The 20149-nt window shown below is 34.9% G+C and overlaps 1 protein-coding gene across 15 annotated transcripts in view; it reads right to left on the bottom strand.

The window, feature by feature from the left end:
• The window catches only part of LOC145969851 (zwei Ig domain protein zig-8), a 109822-nt gene that overhangs the window by 3115 nt on the left and 86558 nt on the right, over positions 1 to 20149 (bottom strand). For 14 of the 15 annotated variants that reach the window (XM_083096143.1, XM_083096148.1, XM_083096132.1 and 11 more), the window contains 4 exons: positions 15295 to 15505; positions 14896 to 14949; positions 8482 to 8654; positions 7252 to 7408 (listed from right to left, as the gene is read on the bottom strand). In XM_083096143.1, the coding sequence (XP_082952269.1) occupies positions 7252 to 7408; positions 8482 to 8654; positions 14896 to 14949; positions 15295 to 15505 (595 nt within the window). The remainder of the gene's footprint in view (positions 1 to 7251; positions 7409 to 8481; positions 8655 to 14895; positions 14950 to 15294; positions 15506 to 20149) is intronic. The other variant, XM_083096145.1, reaches the window with a different exon arrangement.

Genomic DNA, 20149 nt, shown 5'->3' with positions numbered 1-20149 from the left:
GTACTGCCGGGTATGCGCCCGATCAGGTATTTGTACGAAAGCAGCGGCGTCATTAACCGTATATGAATTGCACGTTCAATAGAGGCGTGCTTGCGATCACCACCATGAACGTCGTGCATCCGTGTTAGTGCAACGAGGAATGCGACACGCGTGGTACGCGGCACGCGGCACGCATACGCGTCGTAACTCCACGCGTCGATTAAAGCGGAAGCAAAATCCTTGCACGTGTGATGAATCCATATCCGGTGGTGCGACGAGGATCTATCACGAGCAGTTTGCGATATATCGCGGGTACGGTAACATTTGACAGTCGATATCTACTTAGCACCTCCTGCATGGACAGTGTAGAATGTAAATGACGCGCAAATGCGTATTGTATACTTGATTATATTACTGTTCCGAGTGTCGCGGCTCCGACACCATAATTTCAATTGTGCACGAGAAAATTTATATTCCGTTTTAATACTCTTTCTCTAGATATATATATTTTTATTTCAATATTTTTTATTCTTGTATAAAATAATATTATTTTAATTCAGCATTTCATTTTAATTTGCAAACAATTATATGTTCTAAACCATCCTTGGTTAATAAAAAACTGATATGCAAAAGATGACACCGAACTATGTTATTGTTATCGAGAATACCCGTTACAATTAATCCGAGCTCGGTGAAACTCATACTCCCTCCATTTTTATGCCTTTGGTTGGCAACAGTCGGGAGTAAAAAGGTAAAAAATTACAAGTAAAATGATATCTTAAAACTATAATTATAATTTATCTTTTTCGAAAATAATACGAAAACAAAAAAAGCGGTACCTTTAATTATTTGTAACTATATTCAATAATTAAAGATTGAGATTGTATAATGTTTTTGCCTTCTATAAATCATTAAAATTTTAAACACGATGCGCCTAAAATATTACAGTTAATTCATGATAAATAAGAGAATTTTTTCATTATTATTTCTTTATTAAAAAAATCTATCCCGTAATTTTCCATTAATCTCTAACTATTTCAACCTTTTTTCATTTTTCCAAACATTGCAATCTTTTATTATTCAGCGCCATTTTTCACGCCCAGAGTATTTATAAGCTCCACTCTAAAAATTGACTGCGATATATTATAAAATAACACACGCTTTTAATTATGAAAGCATTGATTAGCGGACTGTGAGAGCGAGAACGGAATTAAAAATTAATTTTCAATCTGCGATAGCGGTTCAGAATACGGATAGCAAAGTATCACATAATTTTTCTTGTGAATCAATAATTTTTTCAGTACAAATTTGAGACGAGGAAGAGGCAGTACGCGAGCCATACTTAAGTATAGCGAATTAAAAAATGTACAATACAATAAAGTTAATTTACAAAGTTAATTTGCTTGCACCGTTACATACACTGCCTATTAATTACGGTCTCGATTTTTTTATGGAGTTTGTATTAGCATTTAATAAGTATGCGAACATGATAACCGCGCGAAATTATAATGATCTACGAGAGTTAAAGTTCACAAGTAAGTTGCACTTTAGCTCATCCGTCCGCTTTTAGCAACTCCTTTAGACACTGTCTCGGAAAACTGTCCGTTGGCTTTACAGAGTTATACCTGAAGCAAGATAAAAGAGTACAAAGTTGTTTAAAAATGAAAATCTTTTAGTTAATGGATACGCAATTTGCCGCTTTACGCTCTACCTGCGTACTCAAAAAATAATTATCTTGTTTAGTTAATGATAAATTTTGGATAGATGATTATTACAAAATAATTTAAGATCTCTTCGCATAATAAAGATGAAAGATGAAAGATAAAAATCTAGTTTAAATCCATCTGAGCTACGATCCGTACTAATACGAGCACTTTAACTGGCTCAGAAGCTCATTCATTATAGTACGCATTAATTTATCAAATTAAATAAATGGATTTCGTGAAATTGCAAAATCCTTATTGTATGGATATGAAAGAATTAGTATAACGGATCTGGAGCACGTGAATTTCACTTTGTTAGTATTTTGGATACGAAATTTAATAATAATATCGTACGTTAAGAGGACACAAGACACCGCTAGAGAAACAGAGAGCGAGATAAGAAGCGAGAGGAGAGATCTAGAAGAGCGGAGAGTTTGAAGCCGGTATAAATGACAGTCTAGGGAGCCGTTAGGTATTAAACTCGCTGCAAACTTCCGCAGTCCGTCGTGCTCGATATATATTTAAAATATCCTGGAAGTATCCATGAATCGTCTAGACTGAGCCGGCGACATACCGAGGCACTAGGGATTCGTAGGATGTCGGAAAGTGATATCATAACTCGCTACAAAAGGGAACGTCCCGATTTACGGAGTTATTTAACGCCTATTTTCGTCTGTAATTTCTTAAACTGTTTTAATTGATTTCCTCGATGTTGCGGAGACATCTACAATGTAAATATTATTTCCTTTCGTAAATGAATTTCCTTCCTTTAATATACTTTTATGAATGGAAAGAATACGAATTTTTCAATGAATCGTGGTAAAAAAATTTGCAAACATCAAGAATCCTATTAAATATGTTTTACCAGCATCTTTCTTGAGGTATCATCGAAAGTTCGCAGCGAGTTGCAAGGTGGTGCATCGAGCTCGAAGACAAGCGAAAAAAGAGAAACAAGAGGAAAGAAGGACCGCGTTTGAATTCAGATAGTGAGATTAAAAGAGGTCAAGAGGGAGAGAGAGAGAGACAGAAACTTTCGACGGAACCCTTTCCCCGCCTGCTATTCTGGACGAAGCTGGATAGCAAACGAACAGATCCCGACAAGATCTCGCCTCTGCCCTGGGTGTACAAGCAGCGCGAAAACTCGGCGATGTGCAATTAAGAAAATTGAATCCTGGCATAATTAACTTTCTTAATTAATAAAATCGCAAAATTGTATCTTTAATCCGGCCGCAACCATAAGTGCCGTTGACAGATGCTACGCTCGAGCGGCAAATGACGGGAAAAACAAAGAAGAAAAAAAAGATATTGGAGATGGGTCAACGTGGTTCGGGACTTTCGGGAGAAAGATGCGCGACGAGGACAGGATACAGGCTGCAGGTGAAACAAAGATGGTAAGATACCGCCGCAGGGGATGGTAACGTCGACTGCGACGCCGGAATGGGGAGTCGCTGTAAGTTTTGATATATGCGCGACATTATTTACGATCGCATAAGAATTAGCTCAGACGGCCGCCAAAGCCCATTCCCCGGCAAGAGCCGTCGCAAAAACCCGGCATCAGACGCGGACTGGCGCTGCACTCGAGACGTTTTTGCGCGCGGTGCATTGGCTTCCTCAAAAGTCGTTAAATCCCGCGCCGCTTTCGACAAATCGCGCGCAAATGGCGCTTCTTGCCGCGCGAATGTTCATGGGTAGAAACGTTCGTGGATACTTGAGGACATGAGGCATGCGAGGACGAAGGGCTGTGTTGTATGCCTCTTGTAATTTAGTGTAAGACATCTGGAATCTGATGGACTACAATTATATCGAAAGAAAAATGATTAAATATAATTAAATTACAAATGATTATATATGAAATATTTGATGAAAAAAAGATACGAGTATAATATTTTTGATAAAAAAATTTAGCAAATAATAAATAATTTTCTCTAAATAATAAATGGCTATTTTCTGCATTAATTAAAATATCGACATTAGATGGATTAGGGGTGAATTATTAGTGAAAATCGATTAGTACAAAAATTGGGGGGGATGCAAAGCTTTTATCGAAACTTCTAAGTAAAAAAAATCTAAATAAAAATATAAGCTGTCTTATCAAACTTAATCTTTTCCCTTTCCTCTCTCTCTCCCTCTCCTTCTTATCCCTCAAAATAATTTAATACTTATTTGTTATATTATAAAATAAAATTAATAGTAAGTTCTCTCCAGAAAAGTAATTTTATCGTAATGCAATATCTCATACTTTCAGCTATCATTAATTATCCACCGCCAATTTATGCCGTAATTCTATTCAACATCGTTTACTACTTCGACGAATCAATACAAATTTATATCAATGAATTGAATCCTGAGTCAAAAATTCATGCGAAAACAATCGGATGCACTTTATTTTAATCCGCCTCCTATGAATCCCACGAGACGTTTTCATATTTTGGAACGCGTTCATCAAATTGCTATCGAATCAACAACGTCCGTCCCAATAAAATTCAATAAAATACTTTCCCCGTCGCAGTTTCATCGTGCGGACTTTAATGATCGACGGTGGTTTTTAATGATCTTAATTCAAAGTCTCTAATCTCGATAATAACAACGATTATCAGTTTAATTCCAATTATCGGTATAAATGCCAATAATTAATCGTAAGATGATCAATTATTGGCTATCCCTGCGGCAATCTCGAGACAGCAGAAAAGAAAAGTTTCTCTCCCTCCGCCATCGGTTTTTCGATAAGATTTAACATAAAGTTTCGATATAATATCTCAGTAGACACTGTTATACAGGAAAATCGTGCGCTGCTGTTAAAACAGTTTTTAAAAAACAAATGAGAAAATATTGAAAATATTTACGATAATGTTACATACGTGCAATTGGAGTAAAAACCTAGGATAAACATTTGATTGAATTTTTCAATTTTACTGCAATTCAATTATTAATCTTAATTATTAAGAAAATTTGACAATTTTAATACCATTTCTCGGTACATGATATTCGCGCGTCATCCAGCAGAAATATTTTCATGCAGGCGCGCTCATAAAAATGCCCGCTGTCGCGTTTAATCCCAATGCAATGGCACTTTCTTCGGACTCAGCTCGTTCGTACCGATAAAAACTGCGCGAATTCGCAATCTGCAAAACTAGAAAACGAGTGGCCGGACTTCTGATTTATCGTCGGGCTCTCGCGCGGTCGCGTATCGTGCCTGCGGTTGATGTATCGTACACATATACACATGTGAGTGAAGTGCTGTTGCAAAGTGACTCACAATCAGACGAAAATTCAGTTTTGCGATACGTACGAGTGAATTAAACGCGATTCCTTCCATGCGTCGTGCGCTATTTTCCCGTGTTTCTTCAAAAAGGACAGCACGGTTCAATAAATTCACGCATTATATATGTATAAATTATGTATTACAACAATTATTCTTAGATATTACACATTTGTACGATGGATATTTAAATCAAGTTGCGAGATGACAAGTTTTTAATTACTGGTTCCTTTTTTTTCTATCGTGATTTACACACGTTAAGTGTAGCGTAACGAGTAAATGTATAATTTATACGTGTGTTGCTTCAATCCTGTGTGTGCGAAACGTATTAATATTATATTCACTCGGAGATTTACTCCGACATGCATGAGAATCCTACACGGAGTTATAATACAGTATTTACGCTGTGTTTACGATCGTATAAATAATAATAAGAAATTTCGTAAGCTCTATCAAGTATGATATGCTTTCATAATTGCATGTTACCTCTATGCTTTATTAAAATATAATGAATCTTCATTAGCGTCAAATTACTAAGAGTTTTTGTTAGAAAATAGTCTTCTCTCTCTTCTTCATATTTTTATTCTTTTAAAAAATATAATGACATTATTTATAAGGTTACATAAATTTTCTCGTAATTATGTGTGTGTTAAATTTATCAAGTATTAATTTTTAGAAAATGATTACGCAGGACCAATAAATCGGAAAATAAATGGCATTGTTTGATATTTCGCAGCGTTTGGCTCTCGCAAAGTTTGGCCCGATTCTCCATTATTGTCGTTATTCGCGCGATATTCATTTTCACGTATCTCGCGATATTTTTATGTCGATATACGCTCGTAAAAATCGGGCAATGCACTTCGCTTAGCTACGCGGGGGTGGTAGTTTTCTTCGCTCGCACGACATAAACCGCGTAAATCCGCAATCTACGAGGCCGCGAGTCGCCTAAGTTCTGATTTATAGTCGCGCGGGGCACGTTTCGCGTGCGGATAGACACACAGGAGGGACAGATAGCGTACATACGCGTTTTCGCTCGGGAAAAATGCGACACCACGCGCCACGGGCGCTTCCTCGCAATAACCTCCGAAGGGAAATTCACGATAATAGAGACTACCCATGTGAATTTCGCATGCAAGTGTCCCTGCGATCCTCCCGTGTCTGCTTCTCAGTTACGTTCCTTCGTCGGTTTTCATCCCCTTCCGTGCCATTCGTTCCATTTCAACCAGCAGATTCTTATATACCTTTCGGTTTCTGCTGATATCTTCATAATTTTCCTCCTTCCCCTTTATTACGATATTTTTCTCTTCATTCTTTAGTTTGGCATCGTATGCAAAGAAAGATGGGAAGGAAAAAATCAATATTTAGCTCTACAAAATGTATTAGAAATGTAAGAACGAGAGAAGCAGCAAATAATCTCTTTGTTCTTCTCCCCTTGGCCTTATCGATTGTGCTTAAAACTATTTACTTTCATTTTCCTTCTTCCAGTTTCATATTTACTCTTTCAATTTAACGGAGAGGGAGAGAGAAAGAGAAAAACAAAATAATACGTGTAACGAGAAACTTAAACGGGGAAAGGAAAACGAAAAGAATCCCCGCTTATACCGCACCGCTTCCTTTCCTTCCGCAAGTTTCTTCCTTTCTCTCAAACTCTACTCCTTCTTCGTCACCGTCCTTCTACCTGTGAACCGCAATTTCTCTCCTTCCGCGATTCCTCATTCCTCGTTCCTCGGACATTCCCGCTTCTCGTCTCTCGCGCAGGAGTACACACTCTCAGGAGCGAGCGGTCTTCCGTCTTTTCCATCCCCCTTCCGTTCCCTTTCATCCCCGTCGTGGCGACCGAGGGGCTGAGCTAGACAAATAGCTCCGGCGTGAAATACCGCCGCCTCTTTAAAACTTTAAAGTGTTTCGAGTAATCCTAAGGCACGACTTTACATCATGGTTGTACCCCGCCGAGGATACACGCAAGCGTAGAAGGAAATGGAATATCGGTGCGCCCGCGGTGGGCTTCCGGCTACGCTTGTGGCACATCCGGCGACAGCGAGATTTCCCGGAAGATTGCGAGGCGCGCGTAAGTATACCGTTATTACATCATTATGTCCCGTAAAATATATATAAATTTATATACTTTCTGTTGCTTTACACATTCTCCAATACTTTCTTGTCTATTATTGTTTTCAATTAATACTTTTATATAAAAAACCGCGCATATAATCGATAATTGTGCGTGGGAAGAGAAGAAAGAAATGATACTGATAATTATAATCAAATTATTTATGGGCATCAAGTGAGTGAAAAAAGATAGTGACTAACCTTCCTCAACGATTAAGGTGACAGTAGCTGATCGACCCTCCGTTGGCCTGCACGAATAGTTTCCAACGTCATTTTGCGTCACCGCCGCCAAAGTCAACACAGATACTGTGCGTGCCGCACCCCGTTCGGTCTCCACATTTATTCCCCCGCGCGCTGCCTGGATGAGGAATATATAAGCGAACTCAACGAGGAAGTAAGTAATGAGAAATTTTTGGAATATTTGAAAGATATAGAAATACAAAACTCATATTTCTCCTTTTCCAAAACTTATGGCAAGATTCGAATTACTCATACATGTGGATATTGATTAAGTGCCAAAACTTTTTTATTTTAAAAGTACATAGAACTATTCTTCTAGATATATTAAAATTTTGTCATATAATTCATGTATTTAAGAAAACAACAAGAGGAATATATGAGTTTTTGTCATTTTTCTTGCATATATTGTGTGAGATCTCATTATTTTAATTCAAATTCTATCTTTTTTATTCATGCATCAATGAATATAAAAGCGTTCATTATCATTAAATCAATAGAACAAGTATAAATTTATTCTAGATTTCTAAAAATCAATAAATAAAAGTGTTTAAAATAATTAATGTAATAAAAATTTCCTCTCTCTCTGGAATGCATCAAGTTACGAGTCACGCATTCAAAGGAATAATGAAATTTAGTACGCGTCCAAGATAAAATTGCAATATCAGATTTATCGATGTTCTCAGAAATCTCTTTATCTCGTGGTACTTTAAATATATAAATAAATTAGTAGCCTTAAAATTTAACAAACATGTTTCAAAAATTTATTAAAAATTCACATATATATATATTATAATTTTCCACACACATACTTATATATTTATATATGTTTATAAAAATTTTCTTAATAAAACAATAAATAAATAATGAAAAGGAAGACATCAGCTAAAGAAAATCAATCTCAACTCCAAAGTCGCGACCAACGGGCGTAATCGCGACAAAACCGTGTTGACTGTCAAATCGATCAACCTTTCTACCCATCACGTAACGCGCCGAAAGAAACAGCCGACGCAGGCTACTACGCAAACAAAAATGTAGAAAACACGATGGGGGCTACATGACCCATATTCCTTCGCGTCGGTCGTTGATGATATACGATCACTCCTTTTTTCCCCCTCCTCCCCTTCCGATTCCCGATCCTCAAACAGAAATTTCATTAGTACGACCCCGCATATCCAGCTGAGGCTGCATTACCTGGAATGTTAGGAGTTTGTTATCCCGAAGCCATTGTACACCCCTGATGGGACGGGTCTGATACGGCGACAATATGACGCACCTCAGGGTGATCGTTGAGCCCGACGGCACCCTTTGCTCCCGGGGTCCCATTATGTCCGCCACCGGAGCTGTACTCTCATAACCTGAAAGTCATGTTTGAACAAATATCATGCGGTAGCTGTGAGAAGCAGTTGAATGATCGCGTCGTGACGGGATTACTCGCACATCCGATGCTTAAGGATAATGCTCGCTGCAGCGAGCTAGCAAATTTCCTAATCGAATCCGAAGTACTCGGTGGAATCTTGACTTAAAGGGGAAATGCAATTAGATTTCTTAGCCCACATTCTGCTTTAAAAAAAAGCTTGATCACATCTTACGAAAACTATGCATACGTATCAACTTTTGTGTAAAAATTATATGATTATCTGTATAAAGCATAATATTAATTTTAATGTGCCTATAAAAATATTTTTTAATGTGCCTATTTTTATTTACTTCATGTAAATACATTAAATCATAATATTTCAACAAATTATATTTGATTATGGGATAGTTAATTTTGTTCGCTATTAAAATAATTAATTGTAGCTTATGTTGAATGTAATTGTTAAAACATTAATATTAAACAAATAATCCTAAACTTTTTCCATTAAAAAATTGTTATCTGAAAAAGAAAAAGCAATGCGTAGATTATTTACTTTAATTAAGCATGACAAGCAGTAGAAACATTCATCGTATGAATCCGACATGAATATAATCAATGTTCTATTATTTACATTTTTGCTGTGTATCACAAAACTAGTATAAGCACACAAAGGGAATATTTTTAAAGTACTTGCGCATCTGTATATTACTTTAATCCATAAAGAGATTTCTATTAAATCTCAGAAACACATTCGTTCGAAACGGTGGACAAACGGCGGCACATGCAAAAGGAATTGCAACTTTTTAATTGACAGCGTCATAGCGAGCGTGATGTATCGCGAATACCCTCTAATTGACGCAATTCGTCCTCGATTTTAATATCTCGACAAGCGGGATTAATGCATTCTAGATCTATCTCCCTCCTCCCTTCCCGACGAAAAGAAACACCCAACGATGCGAGGATGGACGCTTTTGCCGGGTTCCATCAAGAACACTTGACGAATGTTATGCAATGATTTTAATTAATGCCAGAGTTATATCCACTTTCGTTGGGTCGGTGTTTCGCTAACGCGGCACAAAGTAGAGTACGCTGAAATAGCAAGAAATATGTAACACGCTCACACACGTAGAGACGTATCGTTAAGCTGGTATATTTTAATTTAGAAAGCAGGGACAAGCACTCGTTTAATGCGCGCGAGCTATCACGCATCGCTATGTGCATTGGCTTTTATAAAGTGTACTGTAAATTACCTCGCTCCTTGAAAACTCTTCGGTTCCCCATTACATATGTAATAAATTATGAAAAAGCTTCGAGTTGCAAACTTTGATCGCATGACGAAACAAAGTCTCATTATCCTTTTATTATGCATCGTATCTACGCGGTTAACCGCTCGTTTTGATCTAGAAATATTGCGACTCTCTTCTTTTGGGAAAGAATGTACATAGAAATGGGGTATTTATATCGTCGAAGATGATAACGTAAATGAAAAATTAATATGAAGAGAGTTGCTTGACGTAGACTAATTATAATGAAATACAATTTCACATGCATGAAAATGGCATACAACGACGTTGTCTATATTTTTCGTGGCTAATTTTGATCACTAATGTAAGTTCTCTTCAAACAGATTTATAATTCATTATTATCTTTGCGAAGAAAAAAAAAGGAGGCCGAAAATGAGATTGTCTGTATGAGTTCCGTATAAAAATATATCGAGGCACGTATACATTATTCAACACGAGGACTGCGGTCGAGACTCATTTAGCGAGCCGTTCCTATCCCTTAGAACTCTGAACTCTCGGTGGCCGACGAAGAAAAGGATACCAAGAATCCACGGCGGGACCGCGAGATTAAGGATAATCCTATTAGACTTAAATGAATCCGGCGACGACTGCGTTCCCTCTAGCGAAATATTATGTTATGCTGTTATTACTGTAAACTCGCTCGCCAACGTTTCTTTCCTGAATGCGGTCCCGCTTGTCTTTTTCTTGCCGGAAACTTTGTGGATAAATTCTCTCGTGATCCGCCAACACTCTTTCTCTCTCTCTGAGTAGCAATTCTTAAATGTGGATTCGTCATGTCGATATGTCAAATATGTGTATGTGTATAATTTCGGGCTCCTAGATTATTCGATTATGTACACTATTTTTCTAACAATCCATTTATAAATAATATTCAAAATTTAATATTTAAATTATAAAATTAAGTAGCATAACAAAATTCAATAATATTATAATTGTAATAGAATAATTGTTAATTAATTATTTATAATTAGAATAATTCTTAATTAGTTATAAATTGACAAATTATATTTTATTATCGCAATGATATGTGGCGTCATTGCATGTGTGTATATAGTGCAATATTGATATATACACTCAGATATATAGGGTGTTTCTTAATAAGTGCGAAAAATTTTAGGAAATGATTCTTTGTCGAAAATTAAGGGGGATTTTTCATATAAACATATACTCCTACATCTCTCCCTGTAAAGTTACACTCCTCCAAAAATGAAGGTAAAAATTAGGTTTTTATTATAAGGTTTTTATTAGGTTTTTTAGGTTTTTATTATAATTTTGTTTTTGTTCCAATTTTCCCAACATTTACTCTAATTTTATTTTTATTTTAAAATTTAACTTATCGTAATTCGAAACCTATGCTATTTAGCTGTGCACGATAACGTATTTTTTTTTTTCTTGAAAACTACTGGTTTTATGAAAAAAATAAAAGAAATAACAAAGTTTCTAAATAAATCAAACTTTTTAATGCATATTTTTAGATGGTCATGTTCCGGCCCATTCAAAAGTTCTAATACAAAATTGAATAGGGGTTGCGTTTCATCCCCTTATAATAATATGGGAGGCTAAAAAAAATATTAATAAATAACCTTTTAACTAGTAGAAAATATCCACCTAATTTTATTTCTTTAACTTGTTCCAAACTTGAGAAAAAAATAAAAACCTAATTTTTGGAGTATTAATTAATTAATAAATTAACCTTAATTTTCGACAAAGAATCATCTCCTACAATTTTTCGCACTTATTAAGAACTACCCTGTATATTAATATTGCATCATAGTACAATAATACATGTATCTTAAACATCATTTCGTGGAGAAAAAATTTACTGTGCCATTGTATCATATCATTCGCGTGCGCGTAGAGCGTTGCATTTTCCTTCGCTTTGTTTTCCTTTTATTTATCTGTCGCGAAACTTCGCCAATATAGCTGGCAGCGATCTGTGACCATCTTTAAGTCTTGCATATATTGCGAACAAAAGCGAGGAGAAACTTGGCGCGAGTATATTTATTAGTCGAGTGAAACTGCGTAGAGTGTTCTAAGCGGAAACACGTCGTAGTACGAAAAGAAATATCCTTGGCCGTAACTTTGCCATTAAGTCAATGCAACTACATTTCAGAGTATAATGTTTGAAAAAATATAATAATTAAATTTCTAAAGTATGTTCAAATTTTTGTGTATGTTTAAATGAGAGAATTGAAAAGAAGTCGATAAATGTATTATCAAATATGTATATCGTGTTTCCGCAACATTTGCAAATTTTCGTCGACGTTTCTAATTTTCATCGATGATATCAAGAGCATGGTTTAACGAGAGGACGCGACTTTCCGTAATCTGTCGTTTTGGCACGAGCGAAAAAGCGTAAATTCAAGGACGTCGAAGACGTCGGGAGAGAGAGGATATGTCTGAAATAAAACGACGTTACTTAAAAAGAATTATGAAGCGGCTGAAGAAAGTTTGCAAGAAGAATCGACGACGACGGATCAGGAGCGTCAAAGCCAGAACGGTGTCGTACTTATCCTTAAGTGATTGATGCTGCTCGATTCTGCGGGAAAAATAAAAAGTAGCTTCTAATGATTTTTTAAAGGGTATTCGATGTACTACGATGAGAGCATATCGGAGGTTATTAATATATTTATAAAAAAATGTGACACTTCATTAATGTCGGCTTTCGAGTTATTATATTTCTCTTGACGATATTTGATGCTTATGAAATATAAATAATTTTTGTTTAAAAACATAAAGTATTTATTTATCTTTCTGTTTGCCATTATTTATATTTCACGGGAAAATATATACAAGATTATAAGCAACCTTTTACCAATAATTTTCCCTTTATTATACATCAAACTATTGCATTTAAATCACTAAACGTTGACAATATTATTAAATTAATTAGACTTAAGACGCGTTCAAGCATTTTGTCGTTTATGCACATATAACATGCGCAAATATGATAATAAACTTTCATATAATATACCCATATACTACAGAGTTTCATGGAGTATTATAGCGAACAACAGAAATAACGCTGGTTTCCCGTTCAAAAGTTCGCCAGCGACCATCTAAAGCAGTAAACAGGTATCGCGCAAGTTTTAAACATACATTGTAACACTACTCGTGAAAGTTCAAGTTAATCTCTCGTTTATAGTATTGACTATTCTATACAGAGGTTACGGGTTTTATTATATATTTCCAATATGGTTGTGACATAAGGACACGTAGCTTTAAGCAAAATTTCCAATACGATCAATTTTATAGATATGCTTCTGAATTTCCATAAACCTAAAAATAGCGTAATATTTAAAAAATGTAAAACAATATCAAAGTAAATATAAAAGATTCGAATGTATACGCTAATAAAAATTTAAAAAAATATATATATATCGATTGTAATTTAACAAAAATAATGCAAAGATAAATAATGGAATAAGCATTCCATAAATAAATTATATACATATTAAAATAAATAATATAAAAAAGAATATTCTCAAAGTTCATTATAATTTATATTTATAAAATATCTAAGACAAATGTGTGTGTGTGTGTGTGTGTGTGACATGATAATTAAAATAAATATGATTTCTTTAAAAATCTGCAGCGTTTAGCCATGTTACCTATATCGCGTTGGTGAAATCCATAAAAACAGAATTAATGGCGACAGTGATACCTTACATTTGTAACGATTGTATTACAAGAAAGCGCGTTTTCTTCGCTCGATAATTATCAGTAAGCTTAGTGCTGTACCTCGCGGCTGATTAATCGCGCTTTTTCCAACTGATGCAATCTTAACGACGATTCAACCAGTGCTTTTGGTTCCGCTACTTTCCAAGTGGTAAAACAAAGCGGAAATTGCCAGTCGCTTGCGCGATGAAAGTTATATTTTCAAATCCCTCGGTAACTGGGTCACTCTTTGTTCCAGAGGGCATTTTATAGATTTATAGTAGTGAAAATTTTTATTACGAAATAATGTTCATCGCGCACATTTTTTTTACGTTCGTCCATAGAGCACATACTGAAATGCAGATGGATTTTCAAAAAAAAAAAGAAAGAAAAAAATAATACTTCTTAACCGACCGCGTTATCGCGATCCGCGCATAACTTTCAACTAAGTTTTGATTGCATAATTGTACGCTCGTCCGACTTTCCGTGCCGATCAAGAAATTCATAAAATAATTTGCATGATATAATTTCCGACTATACGATACAGGGACGTTCCATTTTATATATAACGCGCACACTCGATTCAGCTAATGCTGATTACGCGGGGAAATTAATTATGCAAGTCTGCGCAAAATATTATCGCTGATATCACAGACGGTAAAATAAGTCCGGCGTCAGTGAAATTAGAGCCACAACAAAATGCAAATATGCGTATGATCATTTAAATTTCAGTAATTAATTTCAATTGTCACATATATATACGTATAATATAAAATTTAATAACAAAAATTTTTCCGGATAAAATTTACTCATTACTGAAAATATAGTGAACACAATTAAAGCAAAAATTAATAAACTTTAAAAATAAAAAAAGACAATATTACTACAAGTGTAGTACATTTATAGTTTTTGATTTACATTGTTAATTGTAATCAAGTAATATGTGCTCGTAAAAGTCAAATAAATTTAAATTTCTTCTTGAATTAAACAGATATATTTTTATCGATGCATTTGCTGCAGGGATGCATAAAATCAAAGTTGTATAAGGCTATTATGCGAAATTGCTATATGAAGTTTTTATAATTGACAGGATTTAATTTATCCATTTAAAACTTTTATCGTTATTAACCGACAGTCTGCTTAGCGTTAATGGGAACACGCTTTTCAGTCGGGTCTTTAAATATACAACCGATTCGATCGGCGTAGAGACTGGAACTAAAGAAACGTCACGCTTCGTACGTGTCACGCACAAGCTAGAAATATCTCACGTTCACGGTATATACTTACTTATACGCGTCTGCTGAGAATGTGGTTCGTCGTATCCCTCCGGTTTATCCGGATCTAGAAATATAAATACTTTCAACGACAAAATATAGTTGCATCAAAAGCAAAAAAAAATACAATGACTCATAATTATAAATTGTGTGACGGATGACTATTATTATTTTATTTAAGATTAATCTAGAAAATATATTTTTTTAATACAATCCCAATTTTGTATGTGCTTGGATATTATTTTAATAATTAAAAATTTTAATAAGCAAATTAAAATATTCAATTATTTTCGTAAGTTTTAATAAAAAAGTTGCGATTTCTATAAAAACAAAAAAATGTCGAATTGCTATCGTAAATTGTCGTACAAGGAGCAAACGTAAAGCACGAAATGTGAAGTGGAACGACAATCACCTCGTACAGAGAGCTGCACTGCATACATGATCTTAGGTTCCGTATTGACCTGGCACTCGTACTTGCCAGAATCCGTCTTTCTGGCGTTATCCAGCCTGAGAGTCCAGGCATCGCTGCCTGGCGTATGCTGGGCTCCGAATCGCGCATCCGAGCTGAACGAGAAATTTCCCGAAGTGAGAATATGGAGGTCCCTGCTCCTCATCCAGGAAACCTAAAATCAGAAATGCAATTTACTGGAATAGGGAATAGGGAAACATTCAATCATCTTGAAAATTTTGGCTTAAAAATTCATCTTTTACATTTAATCTTTTAGACTTTTATCTTACTTATTGTTAAAGACATTAAAAACTACATGGACCAATAAAATATGCGATAAAATAAATGTTTTTCCTTTGAAAGTTTGGAATTATAATAAAACGTTTAAAATCAAATTTTTAATTAAAGTGCGGTATGAATCTCGTTCAAATCTTGAGAATAAATCAATAAAATCACGTACTAATTAAGCACAATTATTTTATGACAAAATCAAATCATATTCTTCTATCATTTAATACTTGTTAATTAATCACAATCTACACAATCTATACAAATTCCTAGCTTAAGTAAAAAAAATACGAGGACAATCTTTTTGAACGCTTTAAAAATGAAGAAATTAAATAAAAATCCTCGGCATTTCCGACGTTACCGCGTGATATTCTTTACCCAAGTGTGAAAACATCTCGAGTAAATAAAAGTTCGTGGTGAACGTGGTAGTTCGGGACTGCATCTTCTACAGATCCCTCGCTGTAAGGATACAAACTAGGGGTAGTGGTTGGACGCGGGCTCGATAATAGCGGCACTCGGGAAACGTAAAGTTGCCAGACACCGTTGATGACGTGCATTTGTCAGAGTGGCGTCATTTAACCGATACGTGAGACCGCAAACGCCGGTCGTATCGGTGCGAGGACCGTTCCTCCTTAAAATCCGAGAAGGCTCGCGCAGAACGTGCACTTGCCTCGCGTAAATCAACATCCCCTCTTCCACCCCTATGACTTATTTCCCTCGTTCGGCGCGCGACGACCGAACACGTAATACGTCGTAATACATAATAATACATTACGACGCGATGATAATAAAGTTAATGGAGCAGAAGCGAGAGAACATGTGGCGCGATGGTAACACAACGATGGGCGTAATGGCGCTAATGGATGCTCGATTACTCGAGCGGCACGCAATTATTATTAATTATCATCGATACTGTGTCACTGATAGCGTATTAACTGTAATCAGTATTCTCTTTCCCTCGTTTAGAAACATTTCCCCACTGCGAGCTCGATTAGAATAAAAATTAATGATAAATGATAAATTTATACTTTTTTTACGAAATAACCAAATGCTGTTAATTGCAAAGAAATAACTTTCCCAATTCTTTGATAAAATTTTATTATATAAAGCATATACGTTATCTAAGAGATCCTTCAATTTTCTATTTTAGATACTAAATTAAATTTATGTTTTAATAAATAAAACACAAGTATTAAACGCTCATTGATTGTTTTAGCCTTAATTTTATTCATTATATTCTGCTATTAAATAATTAAGATTAAACACGCAATCTGTTTGATATATAAAAAATATGTATCACATGTTATATATCATATATTACACATATAACATTTTTAGAAGCATTAATTTTTTATAAATAAATATTTAATGTGTTCCCAAATCCTTTAAATAATCCTTTAAATAAAATTTTTGCACTTTGATATATATCACGTAATATAACTGACATTTTTGACAGAGATTTTCTTAAGCCCATAATTTATGAATATTATAATATAGCAGTTCTCTTCCTCCTTTGTTTTAATAGAATTTTTAAATAAAACGCGACGAGTTCGGAGACTCAAAGAACATATCCGTTTTAAGCCAGCCGAGTATTACGTAATTCTCTGTGATTACTCATTCTCTTTCTCGTATTTGCCTCTGCGTTGTTCCTTAACGCTAAAGTCCCGCGCAACCTACTTTGGAAACACATTACTAATACTAATAAATTTCAGGAAAGTTTAGCCAATCTTGTTTCACCAATTAATACTCGCGCAGTATCGATATGTGTATAGCATTAACAAATAATTAAAATCACTATAAAATTTGATTAATATTTAGATACTATGTAAAATGATATACAGAATATCGCATAAGATATGATTAATCATTTTTATTTATTAATTAATTCTCAATAAATGACATATATGACAATTCTTCATTTAAGAATACATGCATTTATCTCAAGTACATAAAATTTATAATATTAATAAAATTATAATTAAATAAAATTATAGTAAAATTATTCTTATTAATTAATCTTATTTAATTATAAATTAATTATAATAAAATTTATAATTAAATAAGATTTAACGAAAGATAAAAATTTCAGAAAGAATAATATAATCAAAATTTTCACATTTTTTTAGAAAATCTTACCGGATATCTAATTATTTTCTACAATTTTATAATTATTTTGTATTTCAATAAAATTGTATATTGCCTTTTTTAAGTGAATTTTTGTCAATTGGGTTATTCTTATTTATTGAGCCTCTTTAATGTTCGTGAAATCGCTCTAATAGAACATTCAGTTTCAGCGGACGTTTGATGAAACAGGTGAAATTTTTGCGAATGCAACGTTGCCAGCAAAAGCTGTAATCCGATGAATATGGTTACCGGACATTGTGCCGTGGCTTATCCGATCCTCATATTTTTCGGCACTCGGCCGGTCAAACGGTCGGATATTAGATATCCGGTTATCGGCTGGTAGTCATTTCCGGTTTATACCCAGTTACCATTTTCCCATTGGCTATGCCATGAGACGTTTCACCGTGTATTAGCTTCGTCGAGGAACGCCTGGGAATACATGATACTCTTGATGATTTGTTGCCACGACGGCGTATCGAAAAAAGTTATTGATTCGCGGCCGCAAAAACGTGAGACATCCGCTGCCACGGCGGCTTAGAATGGGTTTTAATAATGTCATAAGTAGTGATGAGAATTCCAAGCGTTGCGCCAATTTTCAATTTAATATTGCTCCAAAATTCTCAAGACTTACAGATCAAAGGATGCTTATAATGATGTAGATTCATTACGGCTGAATCATTATGTAAATATATTATTATTAATATAACATTGCTTGTAATTATATCGCATATTATTAAGAGCGATTGTATTATTTCAAAGGATAATGATTCGAGAGTGATAACAATTTGACAATTTTCTAATCTCGGTTCAAGTTGATCTTGCTCTACAAGAAATGCATTTAAATATTTAAAGATAAATTCAAGACACAATCTTTTAAAATTTAGGTTGTATATTCGAGAGATTAAATCATACGAATTTCTTTGATTCATCACCGTCAGATACAACCGAGAACGTCCCATCGACGTGACATCGAGACTGCGAGGAGTCCAATAATCTGGTTGACAAAAAAAAAAGGGGCAACGGAGTCTCGAATATTTCGTCGGCATAGCAGTGGAACTCGAGATTTATCGTCGTTATTAAAACAAGCGCGGTGATACACGAGCGATCTCTGGTCGGGCAAACGTAGACATTATTCAAAGGGAACAAAAGAAGTCTAGATTAATCGGTAATTAAATCGACGGCGGAATACCGCAGTGTACTGATACACGCTCTCCCACCCCCTCACTCTCTCTCTCACTCCCTCTCCTTCTAGCAACTTGCTTTTCCCGATTTTATCGGCCTGATTCGGAGTTATATGATATATTTGATTATCGGGTGTCGTTCGGTTTTAATAAAACATCTCGTTTTATTCGTAATCCGATAAATCCTTTGGCGCATCATTATAAATCTTCGCATTGCTAATCTGAAAGAACAGAAGACCGCTATTTGGTACGCGAAGAAAAACACAGAGAAGTGGAAAAATCAAATTTGTTAACACGTATATGTTGCTCTAAAGATATAATCAGTAGAAAAAATTTCGTATCGAGTAATCTCTTCGACTAACGCTTCGCTTCTATAAATTGCTTTCGTTCGTAAAGAAGCACGTTCTAGCTAAATTGCAACCGTTCTAGTGAATACAAAGCAAGCAGCGAATTGTACGACATGTGTTTGCAATATAATGTGCTTATGCATAAGCGACGTTGTAAGGAGAGCGAGCGCATCTATAATTAACTAAAGGTTTCTCACGTTGAATACGCAAACGTGTAATGATTCTGGCAAGGCAGAATCGGCGAAAGGTGAAACGAGCAGGATTTACATATGCGGCATGCACAACCTGCTATCGTATGACGTATATTATTACGGAAATTGTTACTAAGAATTTAATTACGCGCGAATGCATCAGTTTGAACAATTATTTTAATAAAAAAGAGATTTGCTCGCATGATATGCAAACATGCCACATATGTGTACAATATATATAAAAAAAGAGGAAAGAGAAAATCATATGTTTAAATTACCTCTATAATAGCGTAAAAATTAATTACCATCCTCTTTCATGTATTGCAACTGCTGGTTGATTACAGTCAGACGCACAATGAAAGCTAATTTGGGGATTTTTGCGTCAACATCAATAAATATACATTGTATTTATCTTATTAACGATATAAATTTCAGGCTTTCAGAGAAATATAGACACTGCGCAATTTCGCATTTGTCACTGCTCGTGATTAAATGTGCAGAATTATGTTATATGACAAATTACTAATCCAGTTTGGATATGTCAATTTTATAACAATATTAATAAAATGTCATATTAAGAGCATCAAGAATATTAAGAGTGATCGTTCCATTATTCAGAGGCAAGAAAAACCGATTCAACATTCTAACACACGTACATAATGGAACATAATTCTCTCTATTTATATTC

Source organism: Camponotus vicinus, unplaced genomic scaffold, assembly GCF_025532165.1.
Source record: "Camponotus vicinus isolate PSW18456_S1 unplaced genomic scaffold, iyCamVici1.0 SCAF_4, whole genome shotgun sequence".
Taxonomy (NCBI): domain Eukaryota; kingdom Metazoa; phylum Arthropoda; class Insecta; order Hymenoptera; family Formicidae; genus Camponotus; species Camponotus vicinus.
Note: the sequence above shows the minus strand (reverse complement) of the source record. Positions and strands in the feature narration are given on the sequence as shown.